This window comes from Aotus nancymaae, unplaced genomic scaffold (genome assembly GCF_030222135.1).
Source record: "Aotus nancymaae isolate 86718 unplaced genomic scaffold, 86718_ANA_hifiasm-v0.15.2.pri h1tg000010l, whole genome shotgun sequence".
NCBI classification, from domain to species: Eukaryota; Metazoa; Chordata; class Mammalia; order Primates; family Aotidae; genus Aotus; species Aotus nancymaae.
The window spans coordinates 43,336,079-43,359,754 of NW_026988421.1; the positions used below are offsets into that span (position 1 = coordinate 43,336,079).

Sequence of the window (23,676 nt, forward strand, 5' to 3'; positions counted from 1 at the left end):
TTGTACAAAGTCACACAATTCGAAAGTGTGCTTCCCAGCTTGTACTCTGGTCACTGTCCATATGTTGTCTAGTGGAATAAAAGAGTTGCCTATGACCAAAACTTTCTTCCATGACAAGAGCTTAAATTATGAATTTCTAGGCTCATGTTTAGCAAAGCTGCCTTCCTATTTTGCTCAAGGTTGTTAGCTCTTGGAGTGTGTATGTGTATGTGTGCATGTACTCTTCTATTAATGAAGGCGTTTCTGGGCTGGAGGCCTGGGGAAAGGGTCTTTGGCTCTACATGTGCACTCCTTAACAAATGCTCTCTGTTCCAGGACACAGTAGCCGACCTGAACAGAGGTCCAGAACCTCCATTTTTCAAGCAGTTAATACTTCCATTAATTCCTAATATAGTGGATAGAGCACCAATAGGCAGAACTTTTGGGGATGTCCTACAGCCAGCAAAACCTGAATACAGAGTGGTAAGACTCATGCACAGACCTTGGAATCCTTTAGAGGCCTGTTTTTGGGGATGAGGGGAAGGATGTCACTTAGTGTCACCATTTGCCTCTAATCATGTTGTAGAGCAGCTGTTAGCAATGATAATTTTGATAATTGTCTTTATTTCTGCAAAAGTAATGAGAATGGGGAAATATTTATTTTTTTGTGGGTAATTGTGTCAAATTGGAATTCTAAAATCCAAATTATTCCTTTTCTTAAATGAATGATCATAGAACTATTCACTGGAACTGAGAGTTGTTTCTTAAATCAAGGACAGGAAAAACATATAGAAATGAAGCAGAATTTGTACCATTACTGTTTTATATCAATCTTGTACCTTGAAAGCTTGCTGAATCAGTTATTAGTTTCAATAGTTTTTTGAGGGGCGATGAGTAAGAAGGGAGTCTGGATTCCTTAGGAATTTCTACATATAGCATCCTGTCATCTGTGAATAAAAATAAAAGTATTCCTTTCTAGGTTTCTTTTCTGAATGCATCTAATTATTTTTCCTTATTGGACTGGTTAGAACCTTCAGTAGAATGTTTTGCTTTTTAAAAAGTTTTATTTACTTTTCTAATTGGTAAATAAAAATTATATCTATTTATTGTGTACAAGATGATGTTTTGAAATATGTATATGTGTGGAATGGCTCAGTTGAGCTAATTAACCTGTACATGACATCACGTACTTATTATTATTATTATTATTATTATTTTTATTGCATTTTAGGTTTTGGGATACATGTGAAGAACATGCAAGATTGTTGCATAGGTGCATACGTGGCAGTGTGATTTGCTGCCTTCCTCCCCTTCACCTATATCTGGCATTTCTCCCCATGCTATCTCTCCCCAACTCCCCACCCCCCGCTGTCCCTCCCCTATTTCCCCCAAACAGACCCCAGTGTGTAGTGCTCCCCTCCCTGTGTCCATGTGTTCTCATTGTTCAACACCCACCTATGAGTGAGCACATACTTATTATTTTTATGTTGTGAGAACACTTGAGACTTACTCTCTTAACAATTTTTAAAATACAATGCATTGTTGTTAACTGCAGTCATCAAGTTGTACAATAGACCTCTTGAACTTATTCCCCTTGTGTAACCAAAATTCTTTATTCCTTGATCCCCAATTCCCTGATCTCCTAACCCCTGGTAACCAAACTTCTGCCAACATTCTATTCTCTATGAGTTTAACTCTTATAGGTTCTGTATATAAGTGAGATCCTGTGGTATTTATCTTTCTGTATCTGTCTTATTTCACTGAATCTAATGTTCTCCAGGTGTATCCACGTTGTGTCAAATGTCAAGATCTCATTTATTGCTGAATAGCATTCCATTGTGTATATGTATTGCATTTTCTTTTTCCACTCATCCATTGATGGACACTCAGGTAGTTTCATATCTTGGGTATTTTGAACAGTGCTGCAATAAACATGGGAATGCACATATCTCTTTAACAAACTGACGTCATTTCCTTTGGATACATACCCAGAAGTGATATTATTGTTTAATATTTTATAGTAGTTCTATTTTTAGAGAAACCTCTTACTGCTTTTCATAATGGCTGCACTAATTCACATTCTCATGAACAGTGTGCAAGAGTTACCCTTTTCTACAGTCTTATCAACACTTATCTTTTGTCTTTTTAAATATACATTCTAACAAGTGTGATGTGATATCTCATTTTAGTGTTAATTTGCATTTCTTTGATAATCACTGATGTTGAAAAATTTTAAAAATACCCTGTTGAGCATTTGCATATCTTCTTTTGAGAAATGTTTATTCATGTCCTTTGTATATTTTTAAATTGGGTTATTTGTTTTCTTGCTACTGAGTTGTTTGAGAACCCTATACATTTTGGATATTAACTCTTTATTGGATGTATAGTTTGCAAATGTTTTCTCCAATTTCTTAGGTAGTCTCCTCACTTTGTTAATTATTTCTTTGGTTGTGCAGAAACTGTTTAGTTTGATATAATCCCATGTGTCTGTTTTTGCTTCTGTTGCTTTTGCATTAGGGGTCATATTTAAAAAAAACCACTGCCTACACCAACTTCCTTTAGGTTTTCTTTCAGTTGTTTTATAGTTTCAGGTCGTATATTTAAATCTTTAAACAATTTTTAGTTAATTTTTATATATGTTGTGAGATAAGAAGCTTATACATTCTTCCACATGTGGATATCCAGTTTTTCCAGCACCATTTATTGAAGAGACTGTCCCTTCCCCATCGTTTGCTGTTGGCAAATTGTCAAAAATCGATTTACCATAAATGTGTGGGCTTATTTCTAGGCTCCATTGGTCTATGTGTCTGCTTTTAGGCCAGTACCATGCTGTGTTGATTACTATAGCTTTGTAGTATATTTTGAAGTCAGGTTGTGTGGTACCTTCAGCTTTGTTCTTTTTGCTCAAAATCCAATACAATGTTGAATAGAAGTTGTGAAACTGGACATTATTGTCTTGTTTCTGATAGTAGTAGAAAAATATTGTTTTTCACCATTTAGTATGATGTTTTCTCTAGGATTTTTGTAGATTCTTTTTATCATGCTGAAAAAGTTCTCTTCTATACCTAGTTTATTGAGCGTTTTTGTCAGAAATAAGTGTTGGATTTTTTCAAATGTTTTTTTCTATTGTGGTGACAATGTGGTTTTTGTCTTTTATTATTTTAATATGTCATTTGCATTAATTGGTTTTCAGATGTTAAATAAATACCATACCATTTAGTCATGGTGTATAACATGACTTTTAGTTGTTGCTGAATTTGATTTGCTAATATGTTGTAAGGAGTTTTCTACTCATATTCATGAGGGATATTTGTAGTTTTCTTTTTACGTGTTGTCTTTGCCTTTGGCATCAGGGCAATAGTAGTTTCAAAAATGAGTTGGGAAATGTTTTCTCCTTTACTTTCTGAAAAATTATCCAAAAGATTGGCATTATTTACTCTTTAAATATTTGATTGGAGAGACCAGTAAGGCCATATGGACCTGGGCTTTTCTTTATGGCAAAATTTTTATTACTAATTCAATTTCTTTACTCATTATATGCCCATTCAGATTTCCTATTTTTTTCCTTGCATCAATTTTGTGTCTTTTTAGAAATTTATCTTTATAGGAATTGGCATCTTTCTAGGAATTTTCCTATTTCATATAAGTTTAATTTGTTGGTGTAATATAGAAGTTGTTATTGCTCATGATAAACCCTTTTAATCCTTTTAATTTCTGAAGGGTTGACAATGACATCTCGTCTTTCTTTCTAATTTTGGTAATGTGTGTCCTCAAAGAACTAGTACTTAGTTTTATTGCTTTTACCTATTGTATTACCTTGCCTTTTTAGGCAAGGCCAGAACAGCTTTTCATCTTCAGCAAATCCCTTCCCCACTTCCCCTGGCACCCCCTATCCCCTCACCCACTGAGGTACAATCCTTTTGAATTATGAGGTTTTCCAGTCTGGTCTGGTGGGAACAGAACCTTGTCACATCTCTCTATGAGCCTGGGGACTGTTCTCTGTAATTCTGTTAGCCCATTCTTTTCCTGGTTTCCAGTAGTTCCCTTACATGCATGCAAACTTGAGGGAGCTTTCTGCAAATCTCCAGATTTCTGTCTCTGTGCTGTATCCTCTCTATGATACTCTGTGCTATAAACTCAAGACTGTTTGGCATTTGTGGGCTCCCACCTCCATATCCTCAGCTTAGACTGCCTGACTTGCCCTGAATTTTGCCTTCTTCTGCTGTGACCTGTAAACTCTGATGACATTGAACTAGTGGATTACAGGGTTCATCTTGTTTGTTTGCTGCCACTCAAATATCACTGTCTTTCATGGCCACTTGAAAAACAATTGTTTAATATATATTTTGTCTAGTTTTTTAGTTGTTTCAGGTGGGAGGATAAATACACATCCTGACACTCCATCTCTTGTAAAAATATAAGCTTAACTATAAATGTAAGCATAAATTTGAGTCATCTGTGGAAAGTTTTGACTCTTCTGATTTAATTCAAACGATTCCTTGTATTTGTGTGGGAGGGAGGTGTAAGGAATTATCAAGGGCTGAAGAAGCCATTTTAATGTGCTGTCACTAATATGAGCTACAGCTCTAGATCTTGACTTGTATCTGAGTCTACCAAAAGCAAACTCATTGGCCAAACATTCCTATGTCCATTGTTGCAAGGGTTAATATTCTTAGAAGATAACTTACTTGATTAAATAGAATGAAATCTATAAAGGTACCCTAAATCATAGAATTTACAATAAATAATGCCCAAAATATGAGTATAGCAAAAATCCTTTTATTAAAGTTATTAAATGAATTTTTATTTTCAGGGAGAAGTTGCTGAAGTTATATTTGTAGGTGCTAACCCGAAGAATTCAGTACAAAACCAGGTAGGCATCAACGATTTTCTTTTACAAATGTAAATCTACTTTTTAGCCATTCATTCATTTAAATATCCCTCTAGAGGTTAATAATATAAAGATAAAATGTGCCAACTTGTTTTCCATCTAATTTTGTAGGTATGGGAAAATATTCAATAAGTACAGTTAATGTGGATTGAGTCTGGGTAACAGTGCACAGGAAACATATGATTGGCTCTACTTAGGACCATGTACAGCATAATGCATGTATGACTGCATTGTCTGTCAAGAAGATGTTAACTACAGTCCCATATATGTGTCTAAATATATATACATATATAGTTATGCACCATATATAATGATGTTTCAGTAAAAGATGAACTGTATTATGACAGTGGTCCCATGAGATTATAATACTGTACCTTTACTGTACCTTTTCTCCATTTAGGTATGTATAGATACACAAATACTTACCATTGTGTTACAATTGCCTACAACATTCAATACAGTAACAGTCTGTACAAATTTGTAGCCTAGGAGCCGCAGGCTATACCATACAGCTTAGGTGTGTAGGAGGCTACTCTATCTAAGTTTGTGTAAGTACATTCTGTGATGCTCATACAACGATGAAGTTGCCTAATGATGCACTTCTCAGGATGTATCCAATGCATGACTGTATTCAAATTTATAGAACTCTACCAAAAGTAGTGAAATAATCAAAGAGCCAAGTGAAGGACACGTTTTTTTGGCTCCTTCCTCTCTTTTTGGCCCTCTTCTCCTCCTCTACACTACCATCTCCAGTCCTAACTATACTGTTGTGGGATGGTCATGGATGCCTGGGTGGATACTCTCCTGGCTTGGAGGCCTGGCCCATGTGCTTTACTTTATCTTGCATTGGCCATTTCCCTATTCTTTACTACTGCTGCTAATGGGGCATTTATTTATTAAACCCAAAGAATGACACTCAAAATACATGTCCAATTCAAAAACAATAAAGAAGTACAGAAAATAGAATATATAAGTGCTCTTATACCCACAAACCTGCTTTCCAGAGGTAATAGTTGTTAAGAGTTTTTTTATAAAGTATATCAGACTTGTTTTTATCATATATATGATAAACTATATACATATGTAATGTATCTATTAATAAAATTAATTTATATAAGCAATAACTGGACACATTCTAGTTGTAAAAACTCAATAAAAAATTTGTAGTGAAAAAAGAGTGGACATATGACTATGATGTCAAGGTCATGGTTTTTACTATGGCTAAGGATGCATTACTTCTATTAATGAGCTATTCTTCCTAGGGCCCATAGTCACTTATAATCCAAAATACCTTCCTTCCAAAAGAACCTTCCCATTGCTGTTCATTAAAATGTCATTATTGCCAAGATAACAATTGTGGCAATATGACATTCTCAAATATGACATTGGGGGAAAATCTTCTACCTCTTAGGTAGTCATTATGCACCTGTTTGAAATAATTTCTTTAGGAAGTCTTGATATTCTGAAGATATTGATGTTGTATCAAAACTGCAGGTTTCTGTAATCCCAGCACTTTGGGAGACCAAGGCAGGTGGATTACGAGGTCAAGAGATCGAGACCATCCTGGTCAACATGGTGAAACCCCGTCTCTACTAAAAATACAAAAAATTAGCTGGGCATGGTGGCGTGTGCCTGTAGTCCCAGCTACTCGGGAGGCTGAGGCAGGAGAATTGCCTGAACCCAGGAGGCGGAGGTTATGGGGAGCCGAGATCGCGCCATTGCACTCCAGCCTGGGTAACAAGAGCGAAACTCTGTCTCAAAAAAAAAAAAAAAAAAAACCTGCAGGTTTAGCTGTCATTTGATATCCCTAGGGTAGAGAAATTCTATCATTATTGCCATTGAGAAGTAGAAGAACAAAACATTTAAAGTACTGTAGTGATAATAGAATTAATTTCAAAGAATGCTCTGGGACTTGGTATAAAACAATTTCCAGCACCCTTCTTTATTAGTAATCATCATTATTTATGGAATGCTTACTATTTTGCAGGTACTCTTTGCAAATGTTCCTATTAAAGTACTTTATGTGCATTATCACGTGATTAATTCTGTCCTTATGACTACCCAATGAGTTAAGTTTTATTACCTCGATTTTACAGACGAATAAACTGAGGCCTAGAGAGATAAAGTAACTTGTATTAACTAGTCATGCATCTGGAACAGATTACGGTAGAGCAGTTGGGAAATGATTGTCATGTGTTTTATCCCTGATATTCACAGGCCTAGACTTGTTCTTCAGTCTGTACTCTAGACGTGTTCAAAGGGTCCATCATATCTTCTCCATCTAAGGCCTTTGCAATGTCATTTGCCCTAGACAGAAATAGCTCTCTTTACAAGTTCTTATGGTTATGAAAACTTCTTTATTGAATGTCATCAGTTGAATACTTAGAGAAGAATTTTAAACAATTACATGGCCCACATGTAAAAAAGTGATCCATTTAGCAAAGGGTTATTTGAGTACCAGTAAGTGACAGATGTAAAAGACTGTGATAAATATAGGTGAATTAGACATGTGCCTTTAAGGGTCACAATCTCAAGGATTTTAAGTGATAATGGAAACTTATAGCCTTTGTCTTTATTAACTTTGTCATATTCAAATCTGTGCTTTGTTTGAGGCCAAATTCTCGGTCTGAAACAAATTCTTCTATTATAATACTCTTCTAATGGGAAAATAAAATCTTTTTATGATGTGGTTTCTCGGAATCTATTATAAAAAAAAATCTAGAGATCTCTTTTATCACCCCAGGATAGGGAAGATTTATGTATCCTTTTTAATTCTTTCACTCAGGAAGTTACGTTAACTAGTAATTCATTCACCTGGAGATGGAAAATAAATGAAACTTTACTATTTTCCCTTCTAAATCTTGAGGTTACTAGAGAAAGTCTTGGGATATATAGATCATTAAGCATGTCATGAAAAGGCTTAACTTACACCTTTTTAAAGTCTCAAGTAAGTTTTGTTCCCAGCCTCTTTTCTGCCCTAATTTCCAAAATTTGCTATTAACTCTAAAATTATACTCCTTTCAAATTTCTAAAAAAGTCATGTTTTTTTAATAGACTTAGATAAATTAACATTCTGAATACATTCCATAGAATGTTAAGAGGAAAACCTAAGAATTTGGATGAAATTCTAACACATTTTCACACAAGGTATTGGTAGGCTAACATATGGTCATCAAGGGGAGTATTTACAGACAGCTTCCTTCTGTGACTGTGCGGTACCTGATCAGTTTTATTAACTGCATTTCAGACCCATCAGACCTTCCTCACTGTGGAGAAATATGAGGCTACTTCAACATCCTGGCAGATAGTGTGTAACGATGCCTCCTGGGAGACTCGGTGAGCATATCTATTGAATATTTTTGTCTTTCAAACTTTGAAAACAGTTGGCTTGTAATGCAAGGAAGACAAATGAAAAGACTGGCTCAATATAAGGTATTAATGATATCAAATTCCCAAGGAGCTTTCTGGACATTTTTAATTGATTTATTAGATTTTATTTTGATTATATTTTTCTACAAAACAGTGTAGTCTGTGCTTCTATAAGATTAGATGTTAATGAGGTTATGGCTTCCATTCTTACAGACATCTGTTGTGTTTTTTTTCCCATGGTCACAGGTATTATTTCTAAAAACTAACTAGCTTTCTTGCAAATTGGTTGAAAGGAATGTAGAGTAAAAGTGTTGAGATTTATCTGTAGAGCCTGGTATTTCTATAGGGAAACTGAGTCTATATCTGACATGTATTGAATGTTTGTATAAGATCAATGATTCTTCATTTGAGTTATTAAAACATTATAGACTTGGGTGCTTAATGACTTGAGCAAGGAGATAATATGCTCATGCAATTTCCTCAGAGAGACATATCTCTTTGCCTTTTGCTACCAAATTCCCGAGCTGAATAGATATTTTGAAGATTTGACAATGTGCCTGAAATAAGACAATATTTCTGTTCCCAAGCCTATAAATTCCACATTCCAGGACAGTGGCATGGAAGTGGGTACAGTTTTTGGCAATTTGTGTCTAATTCAGATTGCATCGAACTGAGCGGTATTAGTTTGTTAAATGTAAGTATGTTAGTATGGTTCAGATGGTTAATTGAAAATGGGAATTTGGCCATGGCCCATTTGATAGCCATATACAAATACAGACATAATTTTTTCTTTGGTATTTAGAACTCTAGGGTATAGGTAAATTTTGGAACAAGTAATGTATATTTATTGTTAAGAAGGTTATACAAGTAATAAAAAGAATGATTTATGTTTACATGCTAAAAGTTTTTAGCTAATAGCAGTCAATACTGAGGTTATGTTTAGATCTCTGCCTTGTTCATTCACAGCTGTATAATCAAATATTCGTTGAGAATACTGAACCTATCACTGAGAAACACAGAATGTTGAGCACACTTTCTGTGCCTAAGAGATTCACTTTCAACATAACTCAGGATGTCAGTCAGTTAGCCCGTTGTATCTCAGAATCTAGAAGAGTATCTGAACTCTCTGCTGTGATCTGCAGGGGTCAACATGATCTGGTTCCATCTGTTCCTCATCTCGACCACTCTTCCATGGTTTACTATTCCTTGTACCAATTGACCTGCTTTCTACTTTTTGGCCACATCGTTTGTTCCTGCTTTGGACATTTCGTATTTTCAGTTCCTTCTTCTTAGAATGTTTTTTCCTCCAGATTTCTGCATATTCAGTTTAAATGACATCTCCCTAAAAAAGCTTCTGTCTTGTTTTCTACATTACACTTGTCATTCTTAAGATTTTTATATTTATTGCTTTGTTTGTTTATTGCATTTATTTTCATCCTCAACCCAGTAGAACATAAGCTTCATATTGGGACCATGTCTGTCTTGCTCCTTACTGTACCCTTAGTGCTTCTAGAAAACAGTTGGGCACATGGATTCATTAAATATATATATATATTTAACAAATGAATCTCGATGTGAAAATAAGTGTCGGACAAGGACTAAAAAAGTACTTTGCAATTCTACAGCAGGAAAGACATCTTGTGGCTATCAAGTAAGGTTTACTGGAATAAATAAAGTTTAGGTAGGTAGAAAGGTAGAACAAGTAAAGCTATTTCTACAAATTGCTGTTCTTTAAGGTTTCTCTTCTAGAAAATAGACGTTTTTGTCTGTTTTGGTCATTGCTGTATCCTTAACTTCTAGATAGTGCCTTGCTCATTGTAGGTAGTCCCTGATTATTCCTTGAATGAATAATCATGTATTTTTCTAATTACATATTTTTAAGAGTAAAATTGAGTCTTGCTTGTTTGTTTGTTTTCTGTCAACAGTTTTTATTGGCACAAGGGACTCCTGGGTCTGAGTAATGCAACAGTGGAATGGCATATTCCAGACACTGCCCAGCCTGGAATCTACAGAATAAAATATTTTGGACACAATCGGAAGCAGGACATTCTGAAGCCTGCTGTCATACTTTCATTTGAAGGCACTTCCTCTGCTTTTGAAGTTGTAACTACTTAGTGCAAAGTTGACAGATCATTTAAAGAACAGCTTTACTCTGTACACATTATATAAGTGATTTCAAATGAATGTGAACTAGTGAACTACTATGTTGATTTCTATAATCGTCCCTATTTGGGGACAGATAGTTTACTGAGAATGGGGCAGAGGGATGTGTGTGTGTGTGTGTGTGTGTGTGTGTCTGTGTGTGTGTGTGTGAGAGAGAGAGAGAGGTTTGTCCCATATATATTGTTCCAGCAGCATGATTTCCTTTGAGGCCTTGGGGTTATTTAAGGGAGACTCCCTTTAATATAAAACCTCTGAAATGTTAGTGAGAATGGTTGAATACATGTGAACAATGTTTAACCTATTTATTTATATATAGAATTATTGAATGTTAGTACAGGGAAAGTTTATAGAAATCATCTAGTTTTATCCTTCATCTTACAGATGAGAAAAATGGTCTTTTCCCCAACCACATTTACAAAATAAGATATAAACCTTGACCATAAATGTATGAGTCTAATTAGAGAAACAAAATCAGCATGTCAGTTTTCCTTCATTCAAAATAACATATAGTCTTTCTAAGAAGTCACTCTGGGGTTAACATGCTTAGTTCAGAGTTGTGGATGCTCAAATCATCTCTGGAATTGCCTTTAGAACCCGATTATGAGAAAGTCAGACTTGCACTATTTTGATCATGCCTTGTGTTTTCCTAAGTGTCCTTATCCCACTGGATTGTGTCTCTTATTCCCAAGACTTATTCTAAATGATTTTTTGACTCTTTTCATTAATCAAATTCACCCCAAACCACAAAGCTTTGCCATTAGTGTAGTTATTAAAAGTGTTACTGGCTGGGAAGGCACTCCTCAGAGCAGAAGTTCTAAATTAATTTATCTGTTCTTTTATCATTTGCTCACTCACTCACTCATAGACCCATTTAATCATAGAATATTTAAGATTTATATGCCCAGAATTATACTAGTGCCTGGGCCTTGATAATTAGTGAAACTGTATTTGGGATGAATGTGTGTCAAAAAGTCAGTATTATGAAGGAGAAAATATTCAACTTAATATGTAAATCTTCAAGTTACATCTTGTATATCATCTGTGTTGGGTGGGGGGGGGGGAGAGGCTCCAAAGACTTTGCTAAATACTATTTTCAAAGTTATTTTTGAGCATTGCAAAATACCTAGCCTCATGTCCCAAAGAATGAGATATGACAGTCTGACACTGATTGCCTGAAAGTACTAATTGCATTTAAAATTATTAGTTAACTAGGTGCTCCCAGACTGCAAAGCACATTTCTAAACCCCATGTCATACCTTTGTATGTATGTAAAAGCTTTAGCATATTAGGGAAAAAAATTAATCTGTATTTCAAAAATAAACTTTGAGGTTTGAAAATAAAAACAATATTAATAATGATAATATTAACATCCATTTATGTATGACTTAATCTCTACATAATTTATCGAATCAGAATGAACCTGGAACAGTTTTTGATGAATTGGTATCCTAGAGGCTGTTTCTATGAACATTAACTGCTGGAGGATTAGGTAATCAGGGTTTCCAAGGGTTGTGATCATTTTTCTAATGACACCATAGCATTTATTGTAAAATTTAGGGAGCCTAATAGAACAAGTGATTCTGAAAGTAGCTGACTACAGACAAGAAAATTATATTAGAACTCATGATATGGTTTTTTGAAGTATTTGTTATTACTCAGAAGGGTTCATGAATCATTTTCCACTACCTCCATTCCTCCTGTTGAAGCTTCCCTCAATCTGCTTGTGATTCCTGACAGCTCACTGGCAACTGTACTAAGGTGGCCACTGTATTATCTACTCATCCTTCTGCACCCAGCACTCTTGGCCCCAGATAACCCACAGAAACCTATTTTCTCACCACCTGACATTTCTTCTAGGCCATGCAATTCTATTTTTTGTAGTTTATGTGTAAAAAATAAAACCAAATTCCTGCATTATCAATATCAGTTATTCACCAGCCTGTAACAGAATATTATGAAGTAATTGAACTTATCTGTTAATATAAAAACACAGATCCAGTTCGTGTCTGTGGCTGTTGTAGGGGGTGGCTCACTGGAGCCAAACCATGTGGTGGAAACTCCTGAAATTGATGGAGAAAGTGGAATATGGCAGATTGGGTAGGTGGGAGAACAATTTTGGAGATTTTGTTTCTCATGTTAAAGTGTCTGTATTTTATTTGCCATACCCTGCCTACTCTGGTTTTAAGGATTCTGTGACTTCTTCAAAAAGCACCGAATGATCTCTTTTCCAGGTCTAGATTTTTCAATGAGTGCTATGTAAAATTGTCAATATTCAATGGAATATTTCATAATAAATTAAGAATTATACTTGTAGAAATATTTTCTATTGAGAGGTAATGGAGACAAACACTTTTTTTTTTAAAAAAAGAGGTGGAACAAAAGGTGGTAAATTACATGTAAATTAGGTTGAAAAGTGATACAAATGACTTGTAAATAACCACTGAAACACAAGGGAACTACTTCTTTTTCAGTTTCCTCCCAACTTCTGAAGATCTACTGCTGGTAAAACACATATATGTTTGGTATTTCTTTTATTTTCTTACTTTTTTTTTTTTACTAGTTTGGCCAAAAAAATTTCCTAGGCAGGTAGCTAACTATGAAATTATTTTATGAGCTAATTCTGAACCTAAATACCAAGAATGAATTCACTTATGAATATCCTTTTCTAATGTGGCCTCTTATGCTTTTCTTCCAATGATAGAAAGCTTACTGTCTTTTTCTAATATTAGCACATGGATTCTATCTTTAGCCAAAAGGTTTTATCACTAAATGAACTTCTCATGTGTTTAGTTCTTCCAAATGATGCTTTTGCTTCCTGGGTATCGAACCTGACTTGCTGGTTTATATTGGCTTCTAAAATTTTAGAGTGATAGGGTGTCAGAGACGGAAATTTGCACATTCCTTACACAATTAGTTAGAATGCATTCAGCTGTAACTCACAAAATATTCCTGATCAGCGTCCATCCAAACACTGAAGACATTTATAATCTTACATAGCAGTAAGTCTTGAGGTGATAAATTCAGATTTGTTGTAGCCACTCAGTGGCTTTTCTTAACATACTGACTTAATTCTTAGGCTTATCCTCTTAGTTAAAAGATAGCTACCTCATGTCTACATACAACTGAATGCAGCAGCAAAATGGGAGAAGAGAGTTCTCTTTATAATCCCCTTTTAGAAGGTAGAAAATAGTAGGAACACAAGTAGAATTTTTCTTGTATTTCCTTGTTCAGAACTGTGCCACACAGCTACTCTTACCTGCAAGGGAGGCTGGAAAAAAGAATATTTAGTATTTTGTGCTTCTAGAGAGGAAGGCAAGTTCTGATAGTAAGAAAGAAGAGATAGCTGAAGTAGCTGTCATAAAAACGTGTCAGTCAAGACCTTAGTTATGCTACAACATTAGAGATTTTATTTCTTGATCTCATGACCTGTCCATTGGGGTTAGTTGAAGGATCTGTTCCACATCTCACTTAGGTTCACAGCCTGACAGAGACTTCCATTCTAAACATTCTTCCATTGTTAGGGGATGGGAACAGGTGCTTCTATGACTAGGGGAAGGGACAGGGAGAATCGTGCAACAGTTCACGAAGCTCCCACATTACTGTGCATTTTTCACTGGGCAGGTGATAGAACCAGGATATTTGCAAGTAGCCCTAAATGCTACCACAATGGGCAAGCAATAATATCTGCATATGTAACTTAACTGCTCTTTGAAATAATTATAACTAGTTTTACTCTAGAAATACGTTTTAGAAAAGAACACACTTTGGAATCATGATGAAAAAAATTGCTTTCTATATTGCAAAATCTGTACATTCCTTTAATAGATTTATATCAAGCACCTATATACTTTATGGCAGAAATTACGCTAAATCCCAAGCATGAAATAATAATGAAGGAAAAGCTATTCCCTTCCAAAAGGAACTTAGAGTTTAACGAACAAAGCAGACAGATAAACTGTACAGGGTGACCCATATTGTTATTGTTCAGGGAATTAGAGAGGGAACCTAATGTGGTCTTGGGAATGTTTCAGTAAGTTTCCTGGAAGAAATAACATCTAAGCTAAGACTTAAAAGATATGTAGAAATTAGCTAGAAGAAAGGCAATGGTTTGTGCATGTATGTGTGTGTATATTTGTGTGTATGTTTGTGTACTGGACAAGTAGACTATTCCATGTAGAGGGAATATTGAGTGCTTTATCAAGGCTGTAGTTGGAGTATAAGGAAAGAGTTGACAGTGAGGCAGCACCAAACTTTGCCTTCACAAGTAACAATTTGGTTTTATACTTGTATTAGCAGTTTCCCCCCTTGAGACTATTCCCCTATAACATAATTGTCCTCGAATGTATTTGCCATTTGCTCTAATAATAAACTATACTTTTTGTAACCAAAAAACTTACCTGGCTCCCAGTTTCTGGTGTCACTGCGTGTCATCCTTCTGTCTTTGGGGCTAAAACCCTGCCCACAGACAAACCCTTGGAATTGAATTTATTAAGAGACTTCTGTCGGTCCTGTTTCTGGATGTTTTTTTGCCATAATGAAAACTTAGAAGCCTGGGTTTACAGGCTCAATACTAGCTAGAGGAGAATAGGAGATCTACTACCCCTGTCCAAAATTAGATGTCTAGAAATATTGGCTTGTGTATATTCTCTGTCTTATTGTATTTTTCATATTCAGCATAAAAGATTTACCCTTTTTTCCAGACCGAAATAAGCTAAATGGACAAAGAACTTAATATTCCAGCAATTGCAAGTTTAGGACAAAGTCCAACCACATCCCCTAAATGGCCAAGGGACAGTAATGATAATGTGAAGAAAGACACCCTTAAGTAGAATTTTGAGAAACTAGTATCTGTGATTTTATAAAGCTGATTCCACGTTCATGAGGAGAATACATCCTCTGGATGGCTTTCCCACACTGTGGATGGTGTTGTGCTCATTTATTACCTGTCTCTTCTCAGTTTCTCTTAATCTCAATAATCCACTAATGCAAGAAATCTCACAGGGACTGAAAGGTCATTTAAAACTGAGGAACATAAATGGAAAATTGTATAAAGAAAAGAAAGAACCTGGGCTTTGAAGTCCGGTCAATTTGCGATTATTTAACTTCCTTGGTTTATGAAATAATAATAGTAATAATGACATGTAATTGCTATGAGGTTAAGTTAATGTTTATGAGAGGGTATTTTGGAAACTAACCGGTTCAAATCCTAGTTCCACCACTTAACCAATATCAGACCATGAGTAAATTACTTAGTTTCATAAAGCCTTGGGTTCTTCCTCTCAGTTGCTTAATATAAAAAATGAGACCAATAATAGCACTTATGTTTTTAGGTTGTAAGATTAAAATAAGGTACAGTTGTTGGCACAGTGCCTGGTATATGTATGCATTTAATTTACTGAGCCATTAATTTCATTAGATGTTACTGAGTATTATATGAGATATTGCATGTAAGTATCTGGAAAATAATAGAAACTAAAAAATTCTTCCATTGAGACTGGAATCATGGTTAGCCCAGTGACTATGTTTTCCCTGATCTTTTTCAAAGTTATGATTTGGCATGCCTGATACTAGTGTAGGAAGAATTAGAATAAGGAGAGAAATTAGTACAATGGTTTAGACTTTGGTAATGAGATCAAAACTAGAACAAGAATAATGGCTCTAGGAGCAGGTCAGAAGGGTGTGGTTGTATAAAATTCTAGAGTTACAATGGACCCAATGTACTCATTGACTGGATAAGGTAGGGGGAAGACAGTTCTCCCCAGACCCTAAAATATTTGGGTTATAGTAATGGTATAAGCAAGAACCAGGGTAAAAGGAAGCAGATTTCAGAGAGATGGTGGTATATCTAGTTTTGGATGTCTGAGTCTTTGACAAGATGTAGCAAAGTCTAGTACACAGTGGAAAATGTGGAGTAGAGACACTGGAGAGAAAGTAGGGCAAAAGATGAGATATATGGTAAGCATCAACTTCAAATTGATAGTTGAAATCAAGGAAGTTGATGACTTTGCAAAAGGGAGGGCATATAGGAAGGAGAAAAGAGACTGGGATGACAGGTCTTTTGGAGTCACCTAGTTTAAGGACGATGAGGAGAAGCAGGGCCAGAAAGTAATATTACTAAAAAGAAATAATTAGGAAAAGGGGTAGTGTATCAGTCTGTTTTCACATTGCTGATAAAGATATACCTGATACTGGACAATATACAAAAGAAAGACGTTTAATGGACTTATATAGTTCCACGTGGCTGGGGAAGCCTCACAATCATGGCGGAAAGCAAGGAGGAGCAAGTCACATCTTACATGGATGGCAGCAGGCAAAGAGAGAGAGCTTGAGCAGGGGAATTCCCATTTTTAAAACCATCAGATCTTGTGAGACTTATTCACTATAACAAGAACAGCATGGGAAAACCTGGACCCCATGATTCAATTATCTATCACTGGGTCCCTCCCACAACACGTGGGATTTATGAGTGCTACAAGATGAGATTTGACTGGGGACACAGAGCCAAACCATATCAGGAAAAAAGAACTCCAAGCAGGTCAGTTGCATCAAATGTTGTAAAGAAGCTTAAAGGGATAAGGACTGAATTAAGCCTTTGAAACTTGACAGCAATTTCATAAGAATGGAAAAGGATTGTAAGGAGTTGGGGAGTTTTATTAGGTTGACTGGCTGTGGCAGAGACTGTTAGACTCCACACCACAATCTGCTCTCCCATTCTTCCACAGTGATAGTTTTAATTGGTAACGGGTTAGGACTGTATTTCCCAGCTTTGGTACAGCCCAGGGCTACCTCTAGAAGCTGTTTATAGCTATATGGCTAAGTTCTGTTCAATGAGATGAGAGAAGTAATGTGTTCTAGTTCCCTCTTGTGCTCTCAAAAGTAATGGGCATATGCTCCTGATATGATTTGGATCTGAATCTGCACCAAATCTCATGATGAAGGGCTGGTGAGAGGCGGTTGGATCATGGGGGCAGTTTCTCATGAATGGTTTAGCACCATTCTCTTGGCACTGTTCTCATGATAGTGAGTGAATTCTCGAGAGATCTGGTTGTTTAAAAGTGTCTAGCACCTCCCTACTCATGCTCTCTCTTGTTCCTGCTCCCATGATGTGAAATATATCGCTCTTTCCCTTCAGCCATGATTTCAAGTTTCTGGAGGCCTTCCCAGAAGTCAAGCAGATGCAGCATGATGCTTTCTGTACAGCCTGCAGAACTGAGAGCCAATTAGACTTCTTTTCTTTATAAGCTACCCAGTCTCGGCTCTTTCTTTCTTTTTCTTTTTCTTTCTTTTGTTTTCTTTTCTTTCTTTTTCTTTCTTTCTTTTCTTTCTTCTTTCTTTCCTTTCTTCTTCCTTTCTTTCTTTTCTTTCTTCTTTCTTTCCTTTCTTCTTCCTTTCTTTCTTTCTCTTTCATTCTTTGTTTTGCTTTCTTCTTTCTTTCTCTTTCTTCTTTCCTTTCTTCTTTCATTCTTTTGTTTTGCTTTCTTCTTTCTTTCCTTCTCTTTCTTTCTTTTTCTTTCTTTCTTTCTTCTTTCTTTCTGATGGAGTCTCACTCTGTTGCTCAGACTGGAAGGCAATGATGTGATCTCAACTCACGGCAACATCCACCTCCCAGGTTCAAGCAATTCTCCTATTTCAGCCTCCTGAGTAACTGGGACTACAGGCACACACCATCATGCCTGGCTAATTTTTGTATTTTGTTTTTTTAGAGACAGGGTTTCACCATATTGGTCAGGTTGGTCTTGAACTCCTGACATCAGGTGATCCACCTGCCTTGACCTCCCAAAGTGCTGGGATTACATGTGTGAGGCACCACACCTGGCCCAGGTATTTCTTTATAGCAATGAAAGAATGGACAAATACAACTCCCTTGCCCCAATTTCCTTCTTAGTAGGTGTATAATGAAATATATCTGCAAAAGCCTAGAGATGGAAACTTCATGTTGAAGATGGCAATAATATGAAAGTTCCCAGCATCTTTGATAGTTCAGCATCATTAAATCATCCCTGAAGTGCTTATTCTTGGATTATTAACTGAAAGGAAAATAAAGTTCCATCTCATTTTTCACTGTAACATCTCATTGTTAAAGCATCTGGAAACTGGATTCAAAATGATATACCTATAATAGCCCCATGAAGGCTACCATTTAGACACTTTTTCTACTGTGGTTAGGACAAATATCAACGTATTTGTATACAATCAGAAAGCAGGTTTTTACTAGTTGACCTGTGGAAAAGGATATGGTGGCCTCTTTGTTTTTTGACTCTCTAAGTTGTTATGGGTTGAAATGTGGATCCCCAAAATGATGTGCTGGGGATCCACTATGGAAGTCCTAACCCTCAGTATCTCAGAATGTGATCTTATTTGCAAATAAAGTCATTGAAGATGTGATTACTTAAGATGACATCATACTGGAGTAAAGTGGACCTGTAATCCAATATGACTGGTGTTTTTTATAGAAAGAATGCCACACAGAGAGACACATAGAGAAAGAATAAAGTGTCAACATGAAGGCAGAGATCAGAGCGATGTCTCTACAAGCCAAGCAAATGATTGCCAAAGATTGCCAGGAACCACTAGAAGCTAGGAGGCCCACATAGAACAGATTCTTTTTTACAGCTCTCAGAAGGAACCAGCACTGTTGACACTTCGATCTTGAACTTCCAGCCTCCAGAATCATGAGACAATACATTTCTGTTGTTTAGGCCACCCCATCTGTGGTACTTTGCTATGGCAGGCTTTAGAAATAAATACACTGGTCAATAGATTGATGTCGTCCCCTTTAGTCACCTGCTAAAAGAGATTCTTGGGTGCCTTCCGGTTTGGAGGACCAGTTAATTATGTCTCTTCTTTACTTTCCTGGGTAACATGGTCATTTTATGGCAAGTGATCTTGTCTGTCATTGGTTGCCTGTGAATGTCATCTATCACTGTCAAAGACGATGGCAAATCCTGAAACTAATTTACATACCATTAAATGCCAAATGAATCAGCTGGGATGCAGCTCTAACTAAAATTTTACAGAGAATAAATATGCTACAATTTTGGGAATTGATCTTTTATGAGTTGTGGGTAAGTGTGAATATCTATTATATATATTTACAAGTTGACAGAATCAGGAGGAATATTATGCATGTTTCTTCTCAGCTGCAGTTGAACTGAGTTGGTCTTTTTCCTCTCCAATTTATTATGCAAGTACCGTAAACTCTGCAGCAAATAGGGAAAATGCCTATGTATAGTCCATCTTTCTGTTTACATGGAGGCAAAATCAGAAAGGAATCGTGATGTACTTTAAAAAATGTGGTAGGCCTAGTTTTAAATTAAGGCAGACAATGGTTGTATTCAGAATGTAGAAAGGTATTGCAGAAAGTAGTATTTTTTTATCTCTGTAAGTAATTCACTTTACATTTAAATATGTGAATATATTCTATTCAGGAAATGCGTTTATGAATAAAGAATGCTGTACAGACTCTATTGAAGAGAGATCTTCCAACCTTTGGGGGGCATTTTATTTTCTTTAAATTAAACAGTGTCCACCTTTTAGCATAAAATGTAGTGGGGTCCTGCAGAAATACTATGTTTCTTCCTTGCTGGGGAATATGAAGTCTGCCCAGGGAAGCCTGAGGATCCTCTTCCATATATATTTTTCTTCCTGTGTCTCCACCATGGGAGGAGCATTGTGAGAATTCCACTCTGATTCCAATCTTAGACTGTCATTGAGTATTTTGAGACTTAAAAAAAATGTATTATGGAAATTTTGAAACATACAAGCAACTGGAGGGAATAGTCTGATGATACTCCACCTACCCCATTGTCCAGCTTCAGAAGGTACTAACATTTTGCCAATGTTGTTTCATCTGTCTCCTCAGCATTCTCTGGAATGGAGAGGGAGGTTGAGCTGGAGAGTATTTAACCTGTAAATACCTTAGCATATTTTTCTAACAGTTAAAACCTTAAAAAACAATCTTAACTACAGGGTCATTCTCATGTCTAACAAAGTTAACAATAACCCCGTAACATCATCCAATACCCAGTCTATGGTCAAATTTCTATGATTATCTAAGAAATGTCTTTTTACACTAGATTTGTTTAACCAGAATCCAGACAAGTTCCATATATAGCATTTGGTTTGTCTCTTAAGTCACTCTTATATATAATATTTCTCATGATCTCTTCTTTCATGCCTTTGTTTGTTAAGGAAATCCTGTTGTTTATTCAGTAGATTTTTCCATTGATTCTTCTGACCAGTTGTTTCTTCATGGCATGTTTTAACTTCTTCTATCCTTGCTGTTTCCTTTAAATATTAGCTACATCTAACAGTTTGATTAGATTCAGGTCAATTTTTTTTTTCTTTTTGGCAAGAATACTCAACCAGTTCTGCCATTGCACCCAGGAACAGAAGGTAGTAAAAAAAAATTCACTTTAACCCCCCCCATGATTTCATCTCCAACCTGACCAGTCCGCACTCCCCACTTCTGAAGCCCCTACCCACCAAATTATCTTTAAAAACTCTGATCCCTGAATGCTTGGGGAGACCGATTTGAGTAATAATAAAACTCCGGTCTCCTGCACAGTCAGCTCTGCATGAATTACCCTTTCTCCACTGAAACTCCCCTGTCTTGATAAATCGGCTCTGGCTCTGACCATCCTGGCCAATATGGTGAAACCCCATCTCTACTAAAAACACAAAAACTAGTTGGGTGTGGTGGCATGCGCCTGTAATCCCAGATACCCTAGAGGCTCAGTGGGCAAGGTGAACCCATTGGGTAGTTACAATAATAGTCTTCAATGATCTTTTGTATTTCTGTGGTGTCAGTTGTAATATCTCCAGTTTCATTTCTAATTGAGCTTATTTGGGTGTTCTCTCTTCTGGGTTAATCTGGCCAGTAGTCTATCAATTTTGTTTATTTTTTCAAAGAGTTTTTTTCATTTTGCCGTTCTTTTTGTTTGTTTGAATTTCATTTAGTTATATTCTGTTCTTTCTTATTTATTTTCCTCTTCTAGCTTTAGGTTTAGTTTGTTCTTGTTTTTCCAGCTCCTTGAGGTATGACATTAGGTTGTCAACTTGTGCTATTTTGAACTTTTGATGTAGGCATTTAAGGCTGCCAGCTTTCCTCTTAGCATGCTTTTGTTGTAGCCCAGAGCTTTTGATAGCTTGTGTTGTTATTATCACTCAATTCAAAGAATATTTTAATTTCTATCTTTGATTCTTGTTTTGTGAGCTATCATATGGTCTATCTTGGAGAATGTTCCATGTGCTAATGAGAAGAATGTATATTTTGCAGATCTTAGGTAGAATGTCCTGTAAATGTCTGTTAACTCTATTTGTTCTAGCATGTCATTTAGTGCATTCTCTGTTGACCTTATGTCTCGAAGATCTGTCTAGTACTATCAGTGGTGTACTGAAGTCTCCCACTATTATTGTTTTGCTGTCTATCTCATTTCTTAGGTCTAGTAGTAATTGCTTGGTGAATCTGGGGGCTCCAGTGTTTGGTGTATATAAATTAAGGATCATAATATCTTCTTGTTGAATTGATCCTTTTATCATTATATAGTGACCATCTTTATATGTATACATATTTTACTGTTGTTGCTTTGAAGTCTGTTTTGTTTGATATAAGAATAGCTACTCTGGCTGATTGCAGTGGCTCATGCCTCTAATCCCAGCACTTTGGGAGGCCGAGGCAGCAGATCATGAGGTTGGGAGATTGAGACCATGCTGGCAACATGGCAAAACCCCCTCTCTACTCAAAATACAAAAATTAGCTGGGTATGGTGGCAAGTGCCTGTAATCCCAGTTACTAGGGAGGCTGAGGCAGGAGAATTCCTTGAACCCAGGAGGCAGAGGTTGCAGTGAACCAAGATCATGCCACTGCACTCCAGCCTGGCAACAGAGCAAGACTCCATCTCAAAAAGAAAAACAAACAAACAAGCAAAAAACAAGAATAGCTATTCCTGCTTCCTTTTGGTTTCCATTTGCATAGAATACCTTTTCCACCCTTTTATCTTGAGTTTATATGATTTTTTTCTGTGTTAAATGAGTCTCTTGAAGACAGCAGATATTTGGATTGTGATTTTTAAAAATCCATTCTGCAGTTCTGTATCTTTTAATTGGAGTGTTAGGTCATTTACATTCAATGTTAGTATTGAGATGTGAGCTACAGTTCTCTTTGTTATGTTAATTGTTACCTAGATATCTTAAGTCATGTTTTAGCATTTCTTGTAGTGCTGGTTTGGTAGTGACAAATTTGCTTAGCATTTATTTGTCTGAAAATGACTATTTCTCCTTCATTTATGAAACTTAGCTTTGTGGCTTACAGTTGTTCTGTTTATGGAGGTTGATGTTGGAACTCCAATCCCTTCTGGCTTGTAAGGTTTCTGCTGAGAAGTCTGCTGTTAGTCTGATAGGTTTGTCTTTGTAAGTTACCTGTTGCTTTTGCCTCACTGCTCTTAGAATTCTTTCTTTCATGTTGACTTTAGATAGACTGATGACTATTTGCCTTTAGATAGCCTGAACATGTTTTTGCACTGAATTTCCCAGGAATTCTCTGTGATTTTTGGATTTAGATATCTAAATCTCTAGTCAGGCTAGAGAAGACTTCCTCAATTGTTCTCTCAATAGGTTTTCTAGACTTGTTATCTTCTCTTCTTCCTCAGGAACACCAATTATTCTTAGGTTTGCCATTTTACATAATCCCTATATTTTGGAGACTGTTCATTTCTTTTTATGCTTTTTTTCTTTATTTTATCTGATTGGGTTAATTCAAAATCTTTATCTCTGAGCTCTGAAATTATTTCTCGTACTTGTAGGGTGTTCATTTAAAGTATGGTCACCTGTGATGGTTGGTGTATTAGTCCATTCTCACACTGCTATAGAGAACTACCTGAGGCTCGGTAATTTATGAAGAAAAGAGGTTTAATTGACTCAGAGTTCTGCAGGCTGTGCAGGAAGCATGACTGGGAGGGCTCAGGAAACTTAAATCATGGTGTAAGGTGAAGGGGAAGCAATCACTTTCTTCACAGGGTGGCAGGAGAGAGAGAGAGAAAAGAGGGAAATACACACATTCTAAATCATCAGAACTTGTGAGAACTCACTATCACAAGAACAGCAAGGAGAAAATTCGCCCCCATGATCCAGTCACTTCCCACCAGGCCCATCCTCCAATCTGACAAGAAATTTGGGTGGGGACAAAAATCTAAACTGTATCAGTGGGCTAGATCTACGGACAAGTTAGGTAATTATAGAGGAAAGAAAATGGAAGTAAAATAGATTCCTGGAAA

At 36.3% G+C, this 23,676-nt stretch overlaps 1 protein-coding gene across 1 annotated transcript in view; it reads left to right on the forward strand.

The window, feature by feature from the left end:
* The window catches only part of LOC105727592 (putative neutral ceramidase C), a 99,373-nt gene extending 89,019 nt beyond the window's left edge, over positions 1-10,354 (forward strand). The window contains exons 17-20 of the mRNA XM_021671728.2: positions 316-462; positions 4,793-4,852; positions 8,118-8,206; positions 10,165-10,354. Coding sequence (XP_021527403.2) covers positions 316-462; positions 4,793-4,852; positions 8,118-8,206; positions 10,165-10,354 — 486 coding nt within the window. The remainder of the gene's footprint in view (positions 1-315; positions 463-4,792; positions 4,853-8,117; positions 8,207-10,164) is intronic.
* The last annotated feature ends 13,322 nt before the right edge of the window (positions 10,355-23,676 follow it).